This window comes from Malaya genurostris, chromosome 1 (assembly GCF_030247185.1).
Source record: "Malaya genurostris strain Urasoe2022 chromosome 1, Malgen_1.1, whole genome shotgun sequence".
Lineage (NCBI taxonomy): Eukaryota > Metazoa > Arthropoda > Insecta > Diptera > Culicidae > Malaya > Malaya genurostris.
In genome coordinates, this window is record NC_080570.1 from 30491726 (window position 1) to 30515714 (window position 23989).

The 23989-nt window shown below is 38.0% G+C and overlaps 2 protein-coding genes across 7 annotated transcripts in view; one reads left to right on the top strand and one right to left on the bottom strand.

Annotated features, from left to right (window-relative positions):
• The window catches only part of LOC131435864 (uncharacterized), a 388758-nt gene that overhangs the window by 280518 nt on the left and 84251 nt on the right, over window positions 1–23989 (top strand). For all 6 annotated transcript variants that reach the window (XM_058604130.1, XM_058604153.1, XM_058604121.1 and 3 more), the window contains 2 exons: window positions 11805–12191; window positions 19242–19402. In XM_058604130.1, the coding sequence (XP_058460113.1) occupies window positions 11815–12191; window positions 19242–19402 (538 nt within the window). In that variant the 5' untranslated portion in view covers window positions 11805–11814. The remainder of the gene's footprint in view (window positions 1–11804; window positions 12192–19241; window positions 19403–23989) is intronic.
• The window catches only part of LOC131435895 (autophagy-related protein 16-1), a 347031-nt gene that overhangs the window by 220566 nt on the left and 102476 nt on the right, over window positions 1–23989 (bottom strand). The window lies entirely within an intron of this gene.

Genomic DNA, 23989 nt, shown 5'->3' on the forward strand with positions numbered 1-23989 from the left:
TATTGACATGTGGCCATCTGATTGTCATAGGTAACAAGTGATTTGCACGGTATTCTTGTATCCTGACCGAATGTCACATAAGAAGGTATAGGCCTCCTCAAGCGCATGCGTAACAAACGTACGCCATTTAGAATACCGGGGATAAAATTCTTCCACTTTTCTTTTTCGATAGAGAGAATCTCTCCGTATTGGGACATGGTATGACGAATATAAGGATCGATGACGCTTTCGGGAAGATCATTCACACGCACTTCTATAGCACTATCTTCCATATATACTGGAATGTTGTACTTGCTATTTTCATGCTCCACATAGTGCACATTATTATTGTCTTTAGCGAATTGAATTGCATCCAACTCTTTATAGAACTGGATATAAATAACATTATTGGTCTTATTGCATTGAAGTAAATGCACACGTTTAATGTCAAGATGCATTTGCTCCTTAAGCAAACCTTCAAGTTCTCGTATCGAAGGTCGAATTTTGCAATGTCTGAAGTCAACAATAATTGTATTCTTTCGTACCGGCGGACCGATAATAGCTAATAGTAGTTTTCAAATGAGTCTAAGCTTATGGAATTCGGTTTTATTACCACCGAAAAAACTAAACGGGGAGACAAAATTGTGTTTCGTCGGTTACGTCACTTATACCATTTTATCTTTGGAACCGGAAGTTTCAAACTTTTGATTATCGAACTGGCATACAAACGCTCTCAAAACACAGCAGAATTATTGACACAGAATGTTTGTTTGTAGATAAAAGATAATTTTGTTAAAGTCTGCTCTGTTGACTTCATGAATCAGAAGGTTGACTAAACCCGGTGAACGACCATAATTAGGTTAAAACCGGGGGTAAATAAACGATGTAAATCAAATCAAGGTTGACTAAACTGAAATGGATTCTATGTGATTCTGAGATTCAGAGATGGCGCTCGTAGTAAACCAGTAACCACGTCTTTCCCGAGTACTAACGTTTGCTTGAAACGGGTAAAAATTTTAAGTCGATCCGACCAGAAACAGCTGAGTTATCGAGGTTGGAGTAAAGTCGTTTTGTAGTTGGTTTAAAAGATGGAAAAAACCGAGTTTCGTGTTTTGATAAAACATTGTTTTTTAATGGGTAAAAACACCGTGCAAGCGAAACAATGAATTGAAAAATGTTATCCGGACTCTTGTCCATCAAAAGCAACGATTTGTCGGTGGTTCGCCGAGTTTAAACGTGACCTGTGGAAGCCGTTATACCGGAAAATGTGAATGAAGTGACAAAAATTATAATGAAAGATCGTAAAGTGAAGCTCCGTGAGATTGCTGAGATGACACAGATATCATATGGAAGTGTATTTACTATCCTTCATGCAAAATTGAGCATGAAAAAGGTTTTTTCCAAGTGGGTGCCGCGATTGCTTTCGATGGAACAAAAACAGCAATGAACAAAACAATAAAAACAATGGCGAAATTGAACGAATTGGGCTTTGATCTGCTTCCCCACCCCTCATACTCGCCAGATTTATCCCCCAGTGACTACTGGCTCTTTGCTGATCTTAAAAAAATGCTCCAGGGAAAAAGATTTGGCTCAAATGAGGAGGTCATCGCTGAAACTAAAGCTTATTTTGAAGCGAAAGTTAGTTTTTTTTATAAACATGGTATTGAAAAATTGAAAAAACGTTGGAACCATTGTATCACCCTAAAAGGTGATTATGTTGATGAATGAAAAAAAAAATGTGCAAAAAAATGTTGTTTCCATTGTTAGTCTCGGGACTTATTGATCCATGTGTTAGCTGTCCTCTACATTAGGATAGTGTTATACAAAATTGGGTATCAATAAGATTTTGAAAAAAATCTGATATATCTCTAAAACATCGAAAGTAACTGCAACCAAACTAGCAATTAGCCTAGCTAATAGATAACACCGCAAAAAAAGGAATGAACTTTGGAAATACTGTGAAAAATATTTTCAAATAAAAACAGCAAATGAGACTTATTAATATTTTAGCAAAAGATTAAGTGGCAAATTATATATCCAAAATGAGTTATACCCTAATTTAAGCTGCTCTCTCTAAGCTTGAAATTTCGGTCTTCTAGACTAGACCATGGCAAAAAAAAACAAGGAAAGGCAGAAGTCACTGTTCTTGAGTTGGTTTCGAATTTTCACACACAGTAGCAGAACTACGCAAGGGTGCTACAAATTGTATAAGAAAGTGCCAAAAAACATTGTTTTTTCTTCTTCTTATTTCTTGCTCCGGTTCGCTCTGTCAGTGGTTTCAATGGCTAGCGAAGCAAAAGACTTCACGCACAGTGAATGACCATCGGCGACGAACCTGGCGCGGCTTAAAACACGAACCAATTTGTAACTTGTCTTGTTTTTGTTTTTGCATTTAGTTTTTGCTTGGCACTTGGCAGATCTTCTTTCCATTAGCCTGTTTAGAATTTCAAATTAAAATTAATTCCAACTTGTTCCGATTTAACGCCGCCAACCTGAGTGCGTTCGAGTGACCGAGAAGCTGAAGATTAAATTCTTCAACGGTACCGGAGCCTTTTGTTCCACTCCGTGCGCGTTCGACTAGGGTTTTTTTTTATTTTAAATTGTAATTAGCGCAATATTTCGATAAAAAGTGTCCCGTACAGTTACGTGGCATACACAGATTCGCTTTGAAGTATTGCGAACAGGATCCCCCGCCAGCTTAACTGGAATGTTCTACAACTTGTCTAATGATGCAACTATGGTAACCCTGCAGCATGCATCAAGTGTGTGTGTGGTACCGTACTGACGGTCAAACAGAATGAATCAGATTGAAGTAGGATAATGTGTGTTGTTTTTTTTTCGAAAGTAAATAGCCCTTGGTCCTGCTACCACCACATCACAGCGTTCGCGCTACCCCGTTAGAGACTGTGCACAACCATCGTCATTATCATCATCATTATATTCCGGACCGGTGCGACGACGACGAAGACGGGTTCACGATTGGCCGGTCGTCATACGGCACCGATTCCCGTTGGGAAATGGTAACGGAAAACGCGTTACCTGCTCCCATTTGTTATCTCGGTACCGGACCGCAGAGAAGGTGTTCGTTCCGAGTGCGACGACTTGGTCCTGAAATGAACGGTTTTCCCTCTGCCTGCAGGGTGAGAAAGGGCCAACCCCGTCGAAGCTTTGGCCGGCCATTATGAATGCGAATATTGCAATTCGCGGTTGACCGCAGGCTTTCTTCGGTGCGCGACCGCGCAGAAAGTGGCCAACATATCTAGGAAGGAAATCGACAGTTTTGCTCGCGCCCGCTCCAAAGACCTACAAAACAAAAATGAATTTACCGAGGAAGGTGACGACGACGACAAAGACGGCCGTGAACGAAATTCGTGTTCCGAAGATTTTTGCTTTCCGTTAGTGTGGGAGCGGCCATCAGCCTCCCCCCGGAGACCTTTCTGTGACCTACTACTGAAACAGGGACGGGTTTTGGTGTTTGGACACCGAAAGGAAGGACGCTTTCCGGTGGTAGATGAATATTGCGCGCGAGTAAAAATTAAAAATCCCAGCGCTGTACAAATATCTCACGCTGAGGTTTTTATTTTCACCCTCGCCGGCCGACCGTCACGCGCATCCTACGATGACCTCACGTGAATTACCGCCACCTCCCCCAGTCCCTTTTGGTCTGAGCTTCGGCCGCCACGATGTTCTTCGCTGTCCAGCTGATCCAGGCTTGCTAAACGGAGGGAATAACATTGTCTTAATCCAACTGGATTTATGACTCTACTGGTCGGTTCGTCCGTCCGTCCGTCCGTCGGACGCTGGGGCGCATTGGGGGTTTCTATTTCGTACGGCAACCTCAGCCGTTGAGCAGAGGAGTGGGTAGCAACAATCGTTCATGGGTCGTGGTTTTTGAATAAACATTTATTTATATCATTCTCGTGGTGTGCTCCTATTTTTGCACGTTAACCACTCGCATCCGGACGATCGTTCCGTGGCGCAAAAAGGTGTACGATTATATGGGAGATGTGTCGAGTTCATAAGCCTGGGTTCGAGTACCTAAATCAATTGCAACTACTTCATGGAAAGCTTGTTAAACATAATAACAGACTTGGTTTTTGTTCTTGGTTTCTGCGGCCGACGGGGAAGGTTCCGTCTATCTGTCGGTCGGTAGAACCTGCCGCACTGGAACACGGCGTGGCGGACCGCGATCTGACTCTTGAACCAACCAGGTCGGTTGGCTGGGGCCTAAGCGAGGGAAGGAGCCGGGCCTTCGGAATTCCAAGTCTGTTTGTTTGTTCTGGGGTGGTATCGGACTGCAAACCGATGTAAAACAATCATCCCGACGGAGATGAAGATGTTCAACGGAAGCAATAACATGCGGCCCTATCAAGTGGGAGCAGAAATAAAACAAACAACAACAAAACACACACACACACACAGACAAACCCTTGCACATGATTAACTATATGCGCGGGAATAACGAATGGGGATATAAAAGCTGTTTGATTTACTTGACTGTGTTCTATGGTTTGATGTTGCCAGGAGCAGGGGGGGGGGCACTGCGCGGTGGCAACCAACCCGAAAGTAACCTAATGGCAGGCGATTGTTGGATCTGCTCGAGTGGTTGAAGCTTTTTGTTCCGGTGTTGCAGGTATATCTGTAGCTCGGTTTACATACTGCTGTATGTGGAAAACATCTGAAGGAACTTATCGTGGCGTCATTGGAATTCGTAAAATTATTCAAGTGAAAATTCACCTTGCAGTTGTGTACTTTCATATCAGTTTATTTTACTGGATTACACCTAGTTAAACTATGATATTGTTAACTAATTCAAGACCAGACAAGGTACCATCAAAAGGAACCGAACAGGACACTGAAATAGAATCTAGTTACAAAGAGGTGTGCTCGGAAGTTCTACAATGAAATTCTTACGATGTCGAAACGTACGTTAAGGTGAATTATGGCTAGAAGAATTTGTGATCTGGGAAGGTATTTGCAGCTGCGGACAAAATAATAGTACGGAGTACGAAAAATGCATCCTCCTCATGGATTGCGAAACGTACGTTTAGGTGGATTATGAACAGTTCCCCGGACTAAAGCTCTACGGAGTCGTAGTAAATTCATGTTTTCCGATAAATTCGAAAAAAAAAACTTATAATAAAAAAGTTTTCGTGACAAATTAGACTGTGAATTTCCAAATGTGCCTGAAGGAGTGTCTATAAAAGCGTATTCTTGCGTTGCGTATATTAAGGCTAACAATCGATCTGCAGTGTTTTGGCTAGATTTGGCAACTGGCCGCTACTACAGCGAAAAAGTGATACAGTGGTGTATTTCTTCGAAAAGGACATCCATTCATCCAACAGCTCCCTCGTTACTGCCCAATTGAGCAACATTGGATTGGAGTGGAACCATAACTCGGGATATGACAGAAATGAATTGATGGGGAAGAAACAAACTGGCCGGTAAGGGGGTAACCGATCGAGTTTCCAAAAAAATGAACAAAAGTTTGAGTGCGGCGAATGACCAGAAACGGTTAAAGTCGCTAATAAAATGAAACAAACAAGAAAAGTTTGAGATTTCATCAACACCAAATTGGAATAATTTGTTTGTAATTTTGCCTTTAAAGTGTCAACAAAATAAACAAAATTTTGTGAACTTGAGATTGTTATTGCATTACCATGGTTCCGGGACAAATCGTTTTTTTGTTGGTTACTGTTTTCTAATGCGATGCGATTTAAGATGTGTATCGAAAATAAGCAATCCACATACATTCGTGTTGTACTCATGTATTTGTGATGTTTTTTTTTTTTGATGTTCAGATCACAGCTGTTAGCTTTCGTATGTTTACTTGTTTGTGCGGTTGAAATTCCGCGTTTTCAAAATGTCGCGTATTGAAAAGGAAGTGAAAATTAAGGTTCTGGACACATGGCTAAGTGAGAAGGGTGTTACTACGCGAAAATTGGCGAAGCGGTTTGGAATTCATCATGCCAGTAGTAAAACCGTCATTAATAAGTTTGGAGAACACTATTCGTTGGATGAGCTACCAGAAAGAGACAGAAAACCTGGTTTTTCGAACCCGAAACTAGTCCAGAAAGTGGTATCTCTAGTCTTGAAGAAATAATCAATGTCAATACGTGATTTGGCCAAAAAAGCAGGAACGAGTGTCGGAATGATCCTGCGTATCAAGAGGCGAAATCACCTGAAAACCTACAAGAAGCAGAAAATCTCTAAACAAAGTGTAGAACAGAAGAAGCGAGCAAAAACAAGGGCCCGAAAATTTTATTGCGTTTTTTTGCAGTGTCCGGATGCATGCGTTTTGATGGACGATGGGACTTATGTAAAGGAGGACTCAAACATCCTTTCAGGTCCACAACGCTTAACTATCGTAGTTGGGGCGGATGTGAGCGATGCGGACAGGTCGATTCAAGGAGAGAAACTCGGTCGAAAGATACTGGTATGGCAAGCAATATGTTCCTGTGGTCGGAAGTCAACCATTTTTTAAACTACCGGAACTATAAATGCAGAAATCTATCGATCCGAGTGTCTACAGAAGAGATTGCTGTTTTTATAAGAGAAGCATAGTACACCTCCACTGTTTTGGCAGGATTTAGCGTTGGCTCACTATGCCTAAACCACTCTCAGTTGGCTTGCGGAAAAGGGTATAAATTTCGTTGAGAAAAATATCAATCCACCAAATTGCCCTCAGCTTCGACCCAACGAACGTTACTGGGCAATCGTGAAAAGGGTCTTTAATAAGACTGGTGAGGCAGCTGGGAACATGCAGGAGTTCAAAAAAATTTGGTCTCAAGCGTCCAAAAAATGCGATGCAACACTTGTCCGGAACTTGATGAAGAGCGTTCGATCAAAAGTTCGAAAATTCTTGAAGGAATAACGTAGATTTCATTCGGTTTTCATTATACTCAAGTTTAACCTCGTACAATAACGAATCAATTTTTAGTTTGAATAGAATATCGTTTTTTATCATAATTTGGAAGAAAAATTTGTGGATAGCTTATTTTCGATACTCTTATTATCGTACGATTAGTTTTTGTATGGCGTCTATACAAAGAAGTTGAAAAATTTTCGTGTGGCGATTTTTATAATGGATGAAAATTTAGAACAACGGATTTAAGTGTTCCGAAACGTTGAAAATGTTAGAAAAGGCCTTTGGTGAATCGTGTCTAGGGAAAACACAGGCATACGAGTGGTATAAACGCTTCAATGGTGGTCGTACAAGCTTGGATCATGATGAGATCCCTGGCCGCCCAACAACATCTATTACTGAAGAAAACATTGAATCGGCGAAGCAAATCGTGTTGCAAAATCGTTCTGTACCGATTAGAGAGATTGCTGTGTTGTTGGGCATCTCTTATGGATCAGCCGAACACATTTTAACTGATGTTTTGGGTTTGAAACGCGTCGCTTTTCGGCTGGTGCCAAAAAAGCTGAATTTTATTCATTTTTCAGCGTTGGTTGTGGCGCAGTTTTTGGCCAAAAACTCAACCAATATCATCAACCAAGCACCGTACTCTCCAGATATGGCCCCGTGTGACTTTTTCCTCTTCCTCAGACTCAAATTGCCATTGCGGGGAACACGTTTTGAGACCATAGAGACCATAAAAGAGAATTCGTTGCGTGAACTAAAGGCCATACCTTCGGCGGCCTATAAAACTTGTATGGAAAATTGGATCAAGCGTTGGCATGCATGTATTGCCGCAGGAGGAGAGTACTTTGAAGGCGATAATAAAGAAATTTATTAAAAATTTAAATTTCGGGTTTTTAATAAAATTCCGGTTCTTTTTTGAAAATAAGGTACCATTTGACTGAGCTCGTCGAGTACGCAAAATGTCTGTCTGTGTGTGTGCACTAACTTTTCTCGAAGATGGCAGAACCGATTTGCACAAACTTAGATTCAAATGAAAGCTATTTAGGTCCCATACTAAATTTCTGAATTTCATTTAGATCTGATTTTCGGTTCCAGAGTTATGGGGTAAAATGTGCAAAAAAATGAAAATATGTTTTCTAACTTTTCTCATAGATGGCGCGACCGATTTTCACAAACTTAGGTTTAAATGAAAGGTCCTGCGTTTCCATACGGAATTCCTGAATTTCATCCGGATCCAGAAATATAGGGTAAAATGCGTTAAAAATTATATACCATCATTGAAAAGGGGTCAAAAAAACGTAATTAATTTTCTAAATCGACCTCAAATCTTCTCCAATTGATAGTTTTTATCAGTAGATGGTCAAACAAACCGATTTCAGTTATTCTTTCAAGAATCGAAGAAAATTATTTTGAAGAATACCACAGTATTATATATGATAGTATGACTGATATGAGAAAGGCATTTTTAAAGACTGTCCTAGAAAGTATGGACGCAACCAAAAACCGCTGCCATTTCGCAATGGTTCAGAATCTGTCAATTTTTATGGCTGCGTCCTGTTGTTTACACTCTTCTCTAACCACTTGTGCAGTTGTTTATTCGTTTTCATTGGTTTGTTTCGAAATGCGTGGACTTTCAGTAGAACAACGTCGAAAAATTGTGTACAAATGGTGCACAGAACGCGGACTGTCACTGAGAAAGATAGCAAAAATGGCAGGAGTAAGTGAAAAAGCCGTGCGAAATGCAATCAGGAAGTTCGGTGAGGATAACACCTTTGAGGTTGTGGCTAAAAAAGTGGGCACTTCGAAGTCAAATGTTCTTCGTGCTAAAGAACGTTTGAATCTTCGAATCTATCAGAAGCAGAAACAACCAAAACGTAGTCCGAAACAGGAAGCATCGATCAGGCCGAGGGTTCGAAAGCTGTACAATACGATTTTTGCTGGAAATTTGAGCTGCATAATCATGGACGACGAAACTTACGTGAAACTCGATTACAAATGCTTGCCGGGACCACAATATTATACGGTGCAAGAAGGGCAAGTGTTGAACCAGTCCGAGACATCGATTGATAAGAAAGCTATGGTCTGGCAAGCAATTTGTAGCTGCGGTACGATTTCGAAACTCTTTATCATCACTGCTTCAATGAAGAGCGAAATATACATCAAGGAATGTTTACAAAAACGACTTCTACCCATGATTCGAAGCCACAAGGATCCTGTTATCTTCTGGCCAGATCTTGCTTCTTGCCACTACTTGAAATCAACGGTACAATGGTATACTACCAAAAATGTCACTTTCGTCCCGAAAGACATGAATCCACCATATTGCCCACAACTTCGACCAATTGAGGAATTTTGGGCATTAACGAAGGCACATCTTAGGAAACACGTCTCGGCAGCCGAAACCATTCAACAGTTCGAAAAAGATTGGAAAAAAGTGTCAAAACTTGTCGCCAAGGAGTCCGTACGGAATTTAATGAGGAACGTTCGCTAGAAGGTGCGCCAGCTAGTTTAAAATGGCTAAGTAGCAAATGTTGAGAATAATATTCTTTTGTTGTAGTCTAATATTATCAGTATATCGAATAAAATTTGAATATCTAACACTTGTGAAGTATTTACAGCGAAATCAAAGTGCGTCCATACTTTCTGGGACAGTCTTTACACCATCAGGTAGATTAAAACTGGTTTTTCAGTGTTAATTAAACCAATTTTCAGCAGGATAGCCTCAGTTGAAAGCTACTTTTAGTCATTATTGATCAAATGACTGCCACTTTTGGTATCGAAAATGTTGTGGAATAAGTGGCGTAACCGACAAATCGTTTTTATTTTATGGTTTAGATGAAATTTTGCAAAGGTTCTCGATTTTGGATAGTTTGAAATAGAAATATTATTTAATTATTTTAAGTTTCCCGGTTACAATCATATGAAAAAAAAATCATGCCATGATCTAGTTGAGATGTCTGCTCGTTTGAGTTACATAAGATGTCGTGAAGAGATCATTCATTAGAATGCCACTTCATCCAATTTAGTATATGGATTTACATTTCATCGTAAAGCGAAAGATCAACAGTTTTGTTAAAGTTTCGATTGATTTTTAATTCGAAAAAAAAAGTTGTTTCAACATGTGGGTCGAAATGCAAGAGTCCTCCGTCTTGTACGGAAATTCCAGACTACTTAGTAATATTTGTATTGAAATATAGTTTCCCATCCCGTCATGAGTAAAACCTTTTCAACAGGAAAAACCTAATGCAATTTATAGTCGTGCTCCTTTATGTAAGAAACCTGAAAGCACTCGAAACATCAATTTATCCAACAAAATCTCACACATAAATTACCACCTGGCTACATTCCACACACTTGAAACAAAAGGGGAAACGTTTCCGCTAATAAATGACCACGAATACCGGAGCCAGAGTCAATAGCCTCCGAATAATTATGTATAAATTCAATCGCTTAGAATCAATCCCAAAAAAAGAACATGACCGTAACGAGCCGTAACCACCTTCTGCCGGGGTAAAATCCTCACCATTGTACTGCTGCTGCTGCAACTTCTAGGAAATTCTTGGGCCATACCACAAACGCGATGTCAAAATAGAACCCCAACCGACCATCGAAGACCATCGTATGCATTCCGCATCCCGCCCTCCCTGGCATTAGCGCGCAAATTTTTGAATGAGCTGACCTCCCACCGGAATCGTCCCCGGTAATGGATGTGGTGTCCGGCGATAAATTGGCGAACACATAAGTATTTATCCCTGGTTTATTAGCTTAGGAACGACGGAGCGGTTCCGAGAGCGCGAGCGCAGAAAAAAACTAACGAGCTGCCCTTGCCGGGAATGGTTTGATTCTGTCCACTCCGGCGACAGTTTACACAACGTATTCTGGCAGGCCAAAAGATGTATCTCTGGTTACCATTTAATAATATGAATGAGCCACAAACAGAAGCTACGGCCAAAGCGCGGAGCATATGTTATATCGCTCGGCAGGCATCGATTTTACATATTTTCTGGTGTCCTTACGCTATTAAGGCAAACAACCGATGAGGCAGAGAATTGAAGAACATTAGAGCAAATGGGCAGCAATCTAAGTACCCGGACGACGAACGTACGGAGTCTGTGCTGCTTCTTGTTCTTGGATACTGCTGCCTACTTTCAACCGGAGGACGCGGTACCGTAGTTCTCCGTTTTCTACGGTCAATTGCACATTTGAAAGGGACACTACAGAGAGATGAGAAATAAATTGCTAAAAGTTCCGTTGGTCAAAACGGTAGCGAAGAGCCAAGGACGGAAACAATACTCGACTCGCTGCCCGACACATACACAGAGATAACGAACCCCACTAATTGAGGATGACTTCTGCCTCTTTTGGGAACTTCTCGAACAGCAACAACGGTGTTCTGGACGGAATTTTGCGATTGCTGGGCACCACATAAATATTCCTCGTTCGCTGCTTGCTGCTTTTCATATCCAATGTCAAAAGTTTATCCATAATAGCCTGTTTGTAACATCAGGGGAAATTTGTTGTTCTGTTTGTTTTGTTGCTACCGTGTTTTTTTGTTTCGAACACGGAGAAGGATTGAAGATCGTTTGGAATGATTTAATTTTTTTTGGTTTGTGAGACGTTCCCGATTTTGACGACATCGGTGACAAGTGTTTGGATGTTGGGAGATATTCCCATACAGGTTATTATTGGACACTGAACTCTTAATCAGTTGAGTAAATGATGAGCAATAAGCTTTAGCTCTGTAAGAGAGAAAAGTTTCGCTTTCGAACAAAGAGACTATTGCTTTTCAAGCTTGGAACACCAAGAACAGATGAAATTTTCTCACTGTCGTCGTCAAAAAATTCCTCGATTTGTTCACCTTAAAATGTAGTGATATTTGAGAGTCATTTTTAATATCTGTCATGTTCGCTTGCGAATCCTTACACAAATGTCACCTCACCCATTTTTCTTCTTTCAGAGCAACAGCCATGCTTCCCAGATCGCTACATTCCACTATCCTAGCTTGCCTTCTGCTAGCGTCCGCGCTCAGTATAGAAGGTGCCAAGCGACGATCCCGACTTGATTTGCCCATCTCGAAGCCTGCCGATGCCCCGCTAGAGGACAATCTGGCGACGGCTTCCGGCGGCTCCGAAACCACGTACGAACGAGTGGAAGCACCGGCGGCGGCGTCGGCTGCCGGTCCACCGGCCGCCGTTGTTACACCGGCAGCTGCGGCTGCCTCCACCGAAGCCGATGCGGCCAACAGTTCCGGCAGCGGCAGTGCCGAAAACAGTTCCCAGATGATAGACGAGTACAGCGACGAAGATTGCGATCCGGACTTTGTGGCGTTTGAACTAGTGACCGGGTGAGTATTGAACTGGTGAACCCGGGTGAGTATGTTTTGTTTTGTTTGGGACGCAAGACCCGGGTGTTTTTCGTTGTGGGTTTGGACTCAAAGAAAGTGAAATTTCTAAAATAAAGAAAAGGATTTTCATTAAAAAAAAAAGTTTTACGAAGAAAATTACTCTAAAACTTGATTCTCACATGAATACATTAACCCATTACTCTGCAACCGACAATTCGGATCCAAATCAATTTAGACAGCTAAATGCCTGAAATCCGTGCCAATTTTGAGCTTTCGCAGCGCTCATTCTGCGTTTAAAACAGTAGATTCCTACCGTAATTGAATTTGGTTTTGAGACCGAAGTTGATACAAACGAAAACTGAGTCGATGAGTTCTAGAAAAATATCCCCTATTAAATTACAAAAGTTTTGATTGGAGACTTTCAAAATATTGTATAAATTGTAGTTCAACGTAATATTAATTAATAACCTAAATTTTTATCATTACAAAAAAACAGAAATATTGCTTATTAAATTCGGTTTATTTAAAGAAAAATTTAAAGAACTCTGATAAAATCGTATAGAATTCATAATAAAAAAATTTCAATATCGAACTCACAAGTAAACCCTTTATTCCCAAACCCAAACCCCGAAGATACGAACAACAGAAGTTAAACAAAAGACTAATTTTAAAACAACAAAAAAAACAACACAACAGCCCGCACCTGTACACAAGGGGAAGTTTTAGAGGTTCAAACCCATCACGAAACCGAAAAAATATTAATTAGGTTATGAAAACTATACTCTATGGATATGAACTAAACATTTTAAATTTTTTTTTTCAAAGATCTATAGTCGAAAATGATAAATCTTACAAAAAAGTGTTATACTAGTGATTTTCACAAAACTGGTGAAATTTTTCATTAAAAAAAACTGAAAAAATTCTTGTCTAGTCTACACTGAAAAAAAATTGATTTTAAAAATTTATAATCGATTAACAAAACAAAGCCATAATTGATTTTGATAAAATTTTGTTCAAAAGAACTCAAAAAAAGTGAAATTACTAAAATATAGAAAAGTAAAAAAAAGTATTACAAAGAAAATTACTCTAAAACTAGATTTTCATATGAATACAGTAACCCATTGCTCTGGAACCGAAAATTCGGATCCAAATCAAAGTAGACAGCTAATTGCAAATCCGTACCAATTCTGAGGCGCGTATACAAGGGGAGTTTCAGGGGGTTCAAACCCCTTCTGAAAACGAAAAAAATAATTGTGTTATGAAAACTGTACTCTATTAATATGAACTAATCATTTTGAATATTTTTTCAAAAGGCTATTGACCAATTTTTCAATAAAACTGCTGATCTCCTTTTCGAATCCTACACTGAGAAAATAAATTTTTGATTCGGATAATATTTTGTCCTAAGGTAGTTGATTAGGTTCCCTACCAAACGATCACACATACATTGCAAGATGGGCGCACATAGTTTTTGGAGCAAAAACTATTTTTTGTCCAAACTGAGTTTTTTATCCAGCGTATTTTTATCAAAAACTAATCTAAACAGAAAGTCATAATCACTCAAGATTCCAATGAATCTCAATTTGTGTTAAAATTTCACCAAATACCCTGTTGCTAGTTGCCCGATATTTGCAGAAAGTCAAGGCTGCTGGATAAGCAAAAACAGGTTTTGTTGGGAAAACTTTTTTCCCTTCAGAACGCCCATCTTACAATGTATCGAAGGTTAGCCGGGAACATAATTATCTATGTTGGGACAAAATTTAATTCAAATGAAGAATGGAGTTTTTTTTTGTAATTTGACTTAAAATTTTTAGGATAGATTTTTTCAGTGTAAAACTCGATTCGTGTTTTTTTCAGGATTTTCATTCAAAAATTACTTATTTTGAGAACATCACCTGCAGAAAATAAATATTTTTTTTTTTGTAGGATTTGTCATTTTGCTACTCCAGTTAATAGCAAAAAATTTGTTTTTTTTATGTAAATTGATTTTAAATTTTTAAAGTCTATTTTTTTCAGTGTAGGACTCGATGTAGAGGTTTTGAAGTGTTTTTAGGTTTTGAAGTGTAGAGGTTTTGAAGTGTTTAGCACAATATTTATTTGTTGGTTTGTCATTTTTCATCAACTATTTGATTGAAAATGGTTGAAAAGTTTAGATCCTCGTTTAAAGAGAGAGTCTAGATCAATTTTGTAATGTAACATTTTAAGACAAACCATTTATGTCAAATATAAAATAAAAAAATTTCAACAAACGGCTTTATCCAGAACATTTTTAAGTGATTATATACATATTTGCATGAGTATAAAAAGTAATCATCTTGTTCTGAGCCCCCTCCAAACAAAATTCTGTGTGCGCTCCTGCAATAGTTATATTGATGAAATAGAAAATCATAATAATTGGTATAGTCCTTTTCAAAAGATAGTCTAGATGAATTTTAGAAAAATAAAGTGAGCAAAGTTTCTTTTAGTGATAAAGTCTATATGCTGCCAACTCAAAATGCGATTTTTCGCGAAATTAGTCTATTGGAATCTACACTGAATCTACACCTACACTGAAAAAAAAAATCTGTTTTCAAAATTTCAAGTCAATTTACAAAAAAAAATAAGAACACCACTTTCGAATTCAATGAAACTTTGTCCCAAGGTAGGTTATCATGTTCCCTTCCAAACGTCCATGTATTGTAAGGTGGACAGTTGTCGGAAAAAATGTGTTTCTAACTAAAACTTTTTCTTGTCCATTATTGATACTTTCTGCAAATATCTGGCAACCAGTATTCTGTGAAATCTTCTCGCAAATTGCGATTCATTAAATTCTTGGATGATAATGATAATCAGATTAGTTTAGTTTCCGATAAAAAAACACTGAAATTTTTTTTTACAAAAAAAATGCTCCTATTTGTGAATGATTTTCAATTTTTAAAGCCTATTTTTTTCAGTGTAGGACTCGAAATGGAAATTTTGCAATTTTTTCACTAGGAAAATTTGACTGATTTTGTGAAAATCAATAGCGTAACACTTTTTCGTAGACCATTTTTCGTCAACTATTTGAATAAAAATAATTAAAAAAAGTTTACCTCCTCGTTTAAAGAGAGAGTCGAGATCAATTTTGGCAAAACAAAGTATGCAATGTGACATTTTAGGACCAACCAGATGCGAATATGATTTAGCGCGAAATTCGTCATATTTAAATCAATTATAAAATGAAAAATTTTCAACAAACGTCTTTATTCAGGAAATTTTCAATGCTTTATTTTCATGCTTATGCAAAGCAATCATCATGTTCTGAAACCCCCTCCGAGAAAAAATTTCTGGGTACGTGTCTGCAATAGCCATATTGATAAAATGGAGAATCATAATAATTAGTCATAATATCATAGCAAAAGACAGTTTGTAAAATAGTGACCAATATAACAACCATTGCACAATGAAATGAGTAAAAACGATGAAATTATAAGAGCAACGAAAGTGTACAACAAAAAAAATATAAAATACAACATACAAACAATTTAGCTGAATTTAAATATAAAAAATGCTGATAATTTCAAGAATGACATGTTATAATAAACGCTTAAAATATGATAGTAATTTAAACAAAAAGATAAGGATCACAGAAATGAAAAAAAAAAACAATGAAAAGCATAGAATATGTGAACAAAAGAAATCGATTAAAAATGCTATATCAAACATGGAAAAAAACCCCGGTGAACGACCATTACAAGGTTAAAACCGAAGTTAATTTAAAACTAAAGACTTTAATTGAGTTGTACATATCATGTTCGACAAGTCAGTGCATAGTAATTCAAATCGAATTACAAATACACCATCAGTGCTGAAAATCCATACAAGAAATTTACTGAATTTTCTCAAAAAAGTGAACAAATTTTATTTAAATTGAAGACTAGAGATGAGCAAACCGGAAAAACAATTACGGGAACGACCACTTTTATTGATCGAAATAAAAGGTGAGTTTTTTCTCGGTCATTTGTTCCTTTTAATATATTTATTTCACGTTAACGGCCAACGTTTCGAAGGTTTATTCCTTCATCTTCAGGACAACTATATACCGACAAGTCATTTTTCTTCAAATTCACGCACAATTGTTGACACGACTTTAGAAAACCGTAAAAAACAGTTACGGGTATGACCAGGCGCGTACCCAGAAAAAAATTTCGGGGGGTGTTTCAGAACATGTTGATCAATTTCCATACAAATACAAAAAAAAAGAGTTTACATAATATCATACTTTTTTGAGTTTCGGAGGGGGTTTGAACCCCTAAAACACCCCCCTGTATACGCGACTGGGTATGACTATTTTTGTTGATTGAAATAAAAGATCATTAGCTACTTTTAGTTTATTTATTTCACGTCAACGGCCAACGTTTCGAAGGTTTATTCCTTCATCTTCAGGACAACTATAAATGTACGTATATAAATTAGTGACCAATTATTTTACAAAAATTAGCATAAATTAGTGGAAGACAGATGAGCGATGAATCAAGAATCAATGCAATGCAAATTCTGGAAATGTGTCAAATTTCTACCGACAAGTCATTTTTCTTCAAATTCACGACCCAATTGATGACACGGCTTTAGAAAACCGTAAAAACAGTTACGGGTATGACTATTTATGTTGATTGAAATAGAAGATCATTTGCTACTTTTAATTTGTTTATTTCACGTCAACGGCCAACGTTTCGATGGTTTATTCCTCCATCTTCAGGGCAACTATAAATTTACACACATAAATTAGTCACAAATTTTTTTTCTCCAGTAACAAAAATAAGCAAAAACTAGTGGGAGACAGATGAGTGATAAATAAAGAATCAATGCATTTTATAAATTCTGAAAATGAGTCAAATTTCTACCGACACGTCATTTTTCTTCAAATTTACGACAAAATTGATGACAAGACTGTAGAAAACCGGAAAAACACTTACGGGTACGGTCAATTTTATTGATTGAATTAAAAGATGATTTTTTCGGTCATTCGTTGCTTTTAATCTATTTATTTCACGTTAACTGCCAACGTTTCGAAGGTTTATTCCTCCATCTTCAGGGTAACTATAAATTTACGTACATAAATTAGCGTCATATTATTTTCACGATTAACAAAAAAAATAGAGGGAATCCTGCCGTTTCGTTGTCTATCAACGCTCATCTCATCCGAGCGTTGCTAGACAAAGAAAAGGCAGGACTAAGACGGCAGAATCTATGCATTGTAAATTCCGGAAATGTGTCAAATTTAAACCGACAAGTCAACCATCAATTTCAGAACCGATACGTACAATTTGAATACTTCTTACTCCGGTTTGTTACTTACCCTCACACTTTAACTATCATTATCGCTTTCGTCTATTTACACATAATATCCTACCTTTTCGCTGTCTGTCATCGCTCATCTCTTTCCCTCTGACTTTTACTAACTTTTGTTACTTATGAAAATAATTTGTTGCCCTGAAGATGAAGGAAAAAACGAAACGTTCGAAACGTCGAACGTTAACGTGAAATAAATATATTAAATGCATCAAATGGCCGAAAAAGTAATGTTTGGATTCAATCCAGTCCAGTCATCCATGTTTGTCGTGAAAATTGTTTTTTTTTTTTGGGAAAATTTACTATTGCCATATTTTACTGGTCAATCTGAGTCTATGTGCGTGGAAAGTGTTTTGGCTAGATTGATAAATTTAAATTACATGAAAAATTAAGTTCGTATATTTTGTATGTGCTTTCAGCGTAGATTGGTCGTTCTCGCGTATATCATTTTTAATGTTGAAACCTATTCGACGAAAAATATTTGTAGTCGCAATGAATATTTTTTTTATTATTGTGAAAATAGTGTTTCACTGATTTATGTGTGAAAATTCATAGTTGCCCTGAAGATGGAGAAATAAACCTACGAAACGTTGGTCGTTTGGCCGAAATAAATATTTTAAAAACAACAAATGGCAAAAAAAATCATATTTTAATACAAATCAAAATCAAAGAAACAAATCTACAGGAAATTATTTAGGTTTGGTACCTGATGACTGAATTTAATTTTGTTTTGCATTTCGCCTTCTTGCTCATCAGTGCATTATCAGATTATGTTGGACTGCTGATGCCACTTCGTGGATCAATATAATCCATACAGAAAATTATAAGTGATAAAATAAAATTCCGATAAATTTAAAAATCATTTACCCGTTCAAACAATCGTAGTCATAAAAATAGAATGAAATAATCAGCGAAAAAAACAACTTAACAGAACAAAATAATTCAAAACATAACACACAAGGAAAAATACTGAAAAATCTCCAGAACAAACAATTTTTACACACACACACAGAAAATCGAAATACTACGAAACAAATTAACATTTTGAAAATGTGATGAAATTCATTGAAACTAAACTAAATCAACACGAAATCGACACAATAAAGTAAATTATTCACTTAGGGGTTTTAGTAGTAGTAGCATGCTGTGTTGCACACTATTTCTAACGCCTGTGGAGAGCCAACAAACGATCGGAACTTTATGAACTTAAATCGGATTTCCAACTCAAAATCAAAATTCTCATCAGAAAATGGGGTTCAAAAAACCAACATTTCTTAACGTTCAAAACTTGAAAGATATTAATTTTCTTCGCGTTTCGTCTTCTACTGGTCCGTGCAGAACAGTTTGTGTTGAACTTTTCTGCTATCCAGCAACAGTTCACGAAAAATCACTAAACAGACGATTTGAAGACGAAACGCGAGGGAAACTTTTAAACTATTATGAGCGCTCTAATTAATTGAAACATTAGCTAACAAAACTTTTAGAATGATTCAGATCCATAGAATGGAAACTAGAATATTCAGAAACGCATCTGAACCAAGCTAACTACAACCCGGGGCGTTCGAAACACGTAAATTCAATTACGCTTACTTACCGCTTGGAATGTTCCAATCTAGCCGATCAAAAAAACATCATGTATATCGGACTCACCTGCAACGAGAAAAAAAACGGAAAGAATGATTACTAACACACGCATTTTTTTTCTGCTTCGTTTCCGCTTCACCCCTCCCGCAACCACAGGTACGTGTTCTCGGCACCGAACAAACTGCTCGATTCGATCCCCGGAACGCTGATGCTGACCGACTGTCTGGAGGCCTGTCAAAACAATGATTCATGTGCTTCGGTCAACTACGAAACCGGCCTGTGCGTGCTGTTCTCGTCCAATTCTGACAAATTACCAGGTAAGTTGCCGGCATTTCATCAAGTCTTGAATGAGGGAACTTCTCCTGGATACTTCCGAGGGAGATCGAGGGTGCTAAATTTTCAATATTTCATCGAGGTCGGTAATAGATTTTGCTGGTCTCAAATCATGCCCATGGTACCAGGCAAAGACCACCCTAGTTGAGGCGTCATTCGATGGCGCAAATTATTCAATAAGTAATTTTTCCACGCTCGCGAACGATGCGGGCGCAGCATAGAGAAATTTTCCTTGGAGAATTGGTTCAGTTTTTTTCTGGAGCAGAGAAAGCTTATGACCTCCGATGGTGTTTAATGGATTGATTAATTTCAGCACACTGTTATAGAAATTGATCGGCTGGCTCCGGTTTTCCAACGTACGAAGTAGCCAACCGATTGTTCCCAATTGCGTGAGGTCTGTAATGTGCGCCCCCTTAAAAGCCCGCGATCGCATTTCGCAGAAATGCCAAACCGATCTCGAGCCGGAATTAGTAGGAAAATCGATAATGAGAATAAATGATGTCAGGAAAGGTTAACGATATTCATCGAATGTTTTGCTCTTTAACTCGACTCCGTTCATTTTCTTCCGAACCAGACGACGCCAATTCGTCTGCTCTACACTGGCATTAGCAGCTGAACTACAACAACAACAACAACAACAACCAAACCGGTCAAAAGACAGTATGATTCGGAACCGGCAAGTAAGAGCCGGGAACCGAAGGGACTCGATTGGATTTTAATCGGAAAATAATTGGAGATAGATAGTACCTTCGCGGAAATGTTACAATGTAAAGCTGCCCGCCCACCTGGCAACTATCGATTAGGTCGGTCGACTGCCAGTTCCCAGGACCCGGGCTAAACGTTTGCTGAATTTGACCTTCGCGATCGGACCGGTAATTGCAATTGCAGTAACAACTAACAACCACCGTGCATAAAAGGATAATTAAAATCGTTAACCAACGAAGGAAATGCAGAGTGCAACTACGGAGAATTTCGAAATAGAGAAGGTTGATTCGTGGGGGAAAAACAGGATAAGTTTATAATGGCAATGGACGACGGGAAGTAAGGAATGATTCCTAGTACTTATCAAGAGGCGGGATTTTCTTATCGAAACCAAGATTTGCATAAAAAATTAAGTTAAATTGCCAGTCGGGTACTAAAAGGGTATAATCGATAAAAATGACACTTAGGAACCAGAATCTGAGCAAATTGGCTCAGGTGGCACGTTCCCCTAATTTGACTTCCATCCCGAATGCCTGCGCCTTCCTTCTTGTTTTAGCATTTTTTTGGGATGTTAGGGAGATTCCGCCTTCGTAATTGACTTCATTGGCTCGGTACCATTCGAATAAAGTTTCAAGTGTAGTGGCAGGAAGCTAATTCCACCCAAAACAGAGTTTGTACTTACTTATACATAGCAACAGACATAGCTTCTCAAGGCTGTTCCGTTCTGTGTAAATCGCACTCGATTGTTGCTAAAGTGCTGAAGGGAGCGCATTTTTCTCCACATCCACAAATTGTTTACCAAATCAAGAACTTCTTTGCCATTTTCGATATTTAATTTAATCGAACATCATTCGAAACATCAAACGTGGATTTGGTAACGAAATTTACTAGCCCAGGAAGCGTCGGTAAGGAAACTAATGAGATACAGCTTAACAACACAGCAAAAAATTATGAAATTTGCCGGTGACGCAAATTTACATATGACACAATGCAATGGAACGTAATCCGTGAAACAACTGAATTTTAGAAGAACGATATAAATATAAATCAAATATACATCACCTTTCAAGCAAACGTGTAAATTTACATGTTTTAGCACATAAAAATTTGTCAGAATGCATTAAATATAAGATATATTTACTGTAAAAGTAAGTTATTTCTTCTAGGTGTGAAACCAAACAGTGCAATATACATCCAATCGCAGCTAACAATAAAACACAATAGATTACACTATTCCGCACATAAAAGCGAGAAGTAAAAGGTGGATCAATAAGTCCCGGGTCTAACTAAAAAAAATCACATTTTTTTTGATAAAAACTCAATTTTATTCAGTAGTATAGTATTTTTCAAATGCAACACAATCAGTCGTCCAATTCACTTTTCGAACATTGGAATACCATTGTTTGTTTCAGAGATTACTTCTCCGTAGAAGCAGAATTTCTTGTCTTGAAGCAATTTTTTGAGGCCTGCACAAACAGATAGTAGTCGCTGGGGCCACATTCGGTGAATGTGGTGGGTGCGATTTCAATCCGAAGCTCAATTTAAGCTATTTCGTCACGGTGACGAACAACTTGTGATACGGCACATTGTCTCGGTGGAAGAGCACTTTTTTCTTCTTAAGGGGCGGGGTTAGGGTGTAACACTTTTAAAAAATCATTTAATTTTCTTCGTATTTTCTCATAATAAACCATTTAAAAAACAAACTTTGAAGAGACAATACCCAAGAAAATGTTTGAAATGTTTGATTTAGAACAAAATACAAAGACAAAATATGAGTTTTCGAAGGTGTCAGACCCTACGCAACGCCTAGAAAAATAAATTGTTTCCTTTGATTTTATAGACAATAAACTTCAAACGCGTTTTTCTCGAATATTTTGGAAGCCCGTGTCCATCGCACTTCGAAAACTACTTCGCCAATTTTTTAAAAATTTTCACACCTCTTTTACATGTAAAATACCAGACCCACGTTCTCCGTTTCGTTTTTTTTTTGTTACTTTGGGAAAGTTTTACAACTACAAAATGGCGGATTTTTTCGTGTAAAGTCGTAGTTTTCACTTTAAACAACCACCAAAAATCGAACACATTGAAAAAAATATCATATAAAACCGTAGGGGTTCAGAAAAGCATCGACTTTAACTATGCGCTGCCTTCATCTGTTGACTGACTTCTGATTAGTCTGCGCTGAAATACAGTGGACACCGCAAATTATGATTTCTAAGAAGCTTTCTCAAAAATACCCCTTCACCGGCTTATTTTTCAATATTTTTCTACGAAAAAAATACAAAATGTTGTTCGAATAATTCTTTTTATTATGCAAAAAAAAACAACATTCGAGCGATAGCTTTAAAAAATAAGCAAAAATAGTTTTTTCCATATCCGTTAGACCCTACCCCCCTTAATTTGGAGGTGTTTTCACCGATTTCGTTTTACAAATGAATCAATTAGCCAATGAAATGTTTGCTATTGACTGATCTTACTATTTGCAAGCATTGAAAACATACTGAGGCCACAACTATACCGATCTACATTAGCATTTGATCCGCTTTGTACGGTTTTCACCGACTGCAGTGCACTAGGCCAACAACCGCTTCGATTGCGGAGGGTAGTGATGGATCCAGATTTCGTCCATTGTCACATGTCGACGCGAAAAAAAAAATCTTATGGTGATGGATCCAGGTTTCGTCCATTGTCGCATATCGACGCGACAAAAAAATCTGGTTCATTTCGGTGCAGCAGCTACAGAGAGTGCTGGGAATCAACGATACGTTATCATTTTGTGTCGGCACACGACAACCATTTTGAAAACGGTTTTCTCATTCATGTAAAATAGTGTACACACTGCCGTAAAATTGATTTACGGTTTTAATGAAATGATTCGGTGGACACAATCACGTTTAAACTCAGCAAACCACCGACAACTAATTATTTTTGATGGAATAGAGTCTCTGTAGTACTTCTAAAGTTAATTCAGAGCAGGCACTTTGTTTTTTTTTTTTCATAAAGAAGCAATGATAAATCAACACACGAATTTTTCCGAACCCATTGTTCTGCGAATATCAAGCCTAGCGTCACTTAAATCTCTGTAACTTGTGAGCCCAATACCACCAATGGCATGAAATTTTACCTGGTATTTTTTGAAGGTTGGTAGTTTGCTGTATCTGTTCCAGGGCATATTGATCAACGTAGCGCGAAGTGCATGATCTCCTTTCAAAGTGTGGGAAGAAATTTATTAGAAAAGTTTTGTCTCATTACGAAAATACTATCCCCATAGAAAGGAGAAAAGTGGAAGAATTTTTGTTCTGGTGTTCTAAATTATGTACGGTTTGTACACGTTTTCTGGACGAAACCAATCTTCTCTTATGTAACTTTCGATCCCGACAGAAAGCGACCATGAAGCTCACTGGTCACCTACGAAAACCAGCAAGCCATACGTCAACACTGCCAGCCGTTAACTATGGCAAGCCTTGCGAGAAATTGGCCAAAAAGACATCTCGAAAAAATGGGTGATGGAAGGTCTCTCCGGCAAGTCACAAGTACTTCACCAGTACTTCTGAGACAAATCTAAAAATAGCCATATGCTCTCATCAAACAAACAATCACTTTTTATCAATGTAAAATGCAACAAAAGCAAGACAGAGCAATCCCACACCAAGACTTCTAACAATAACAACAGCAGACAACAATTGCGACCTCAAATCAATGGACGATGGGGAGAACAGTGAACCAATAGATATCCAATCCTCGCTGGATCACCTTTTCCCAAAGGATACTCAACGAGTATCTAGTAGACAAAAACCTGTTTTAATTTACCTAGTGATGTAATGATGCCTTTCTCATATTACTCCTATTTTTGTATAATAAAAACAAGA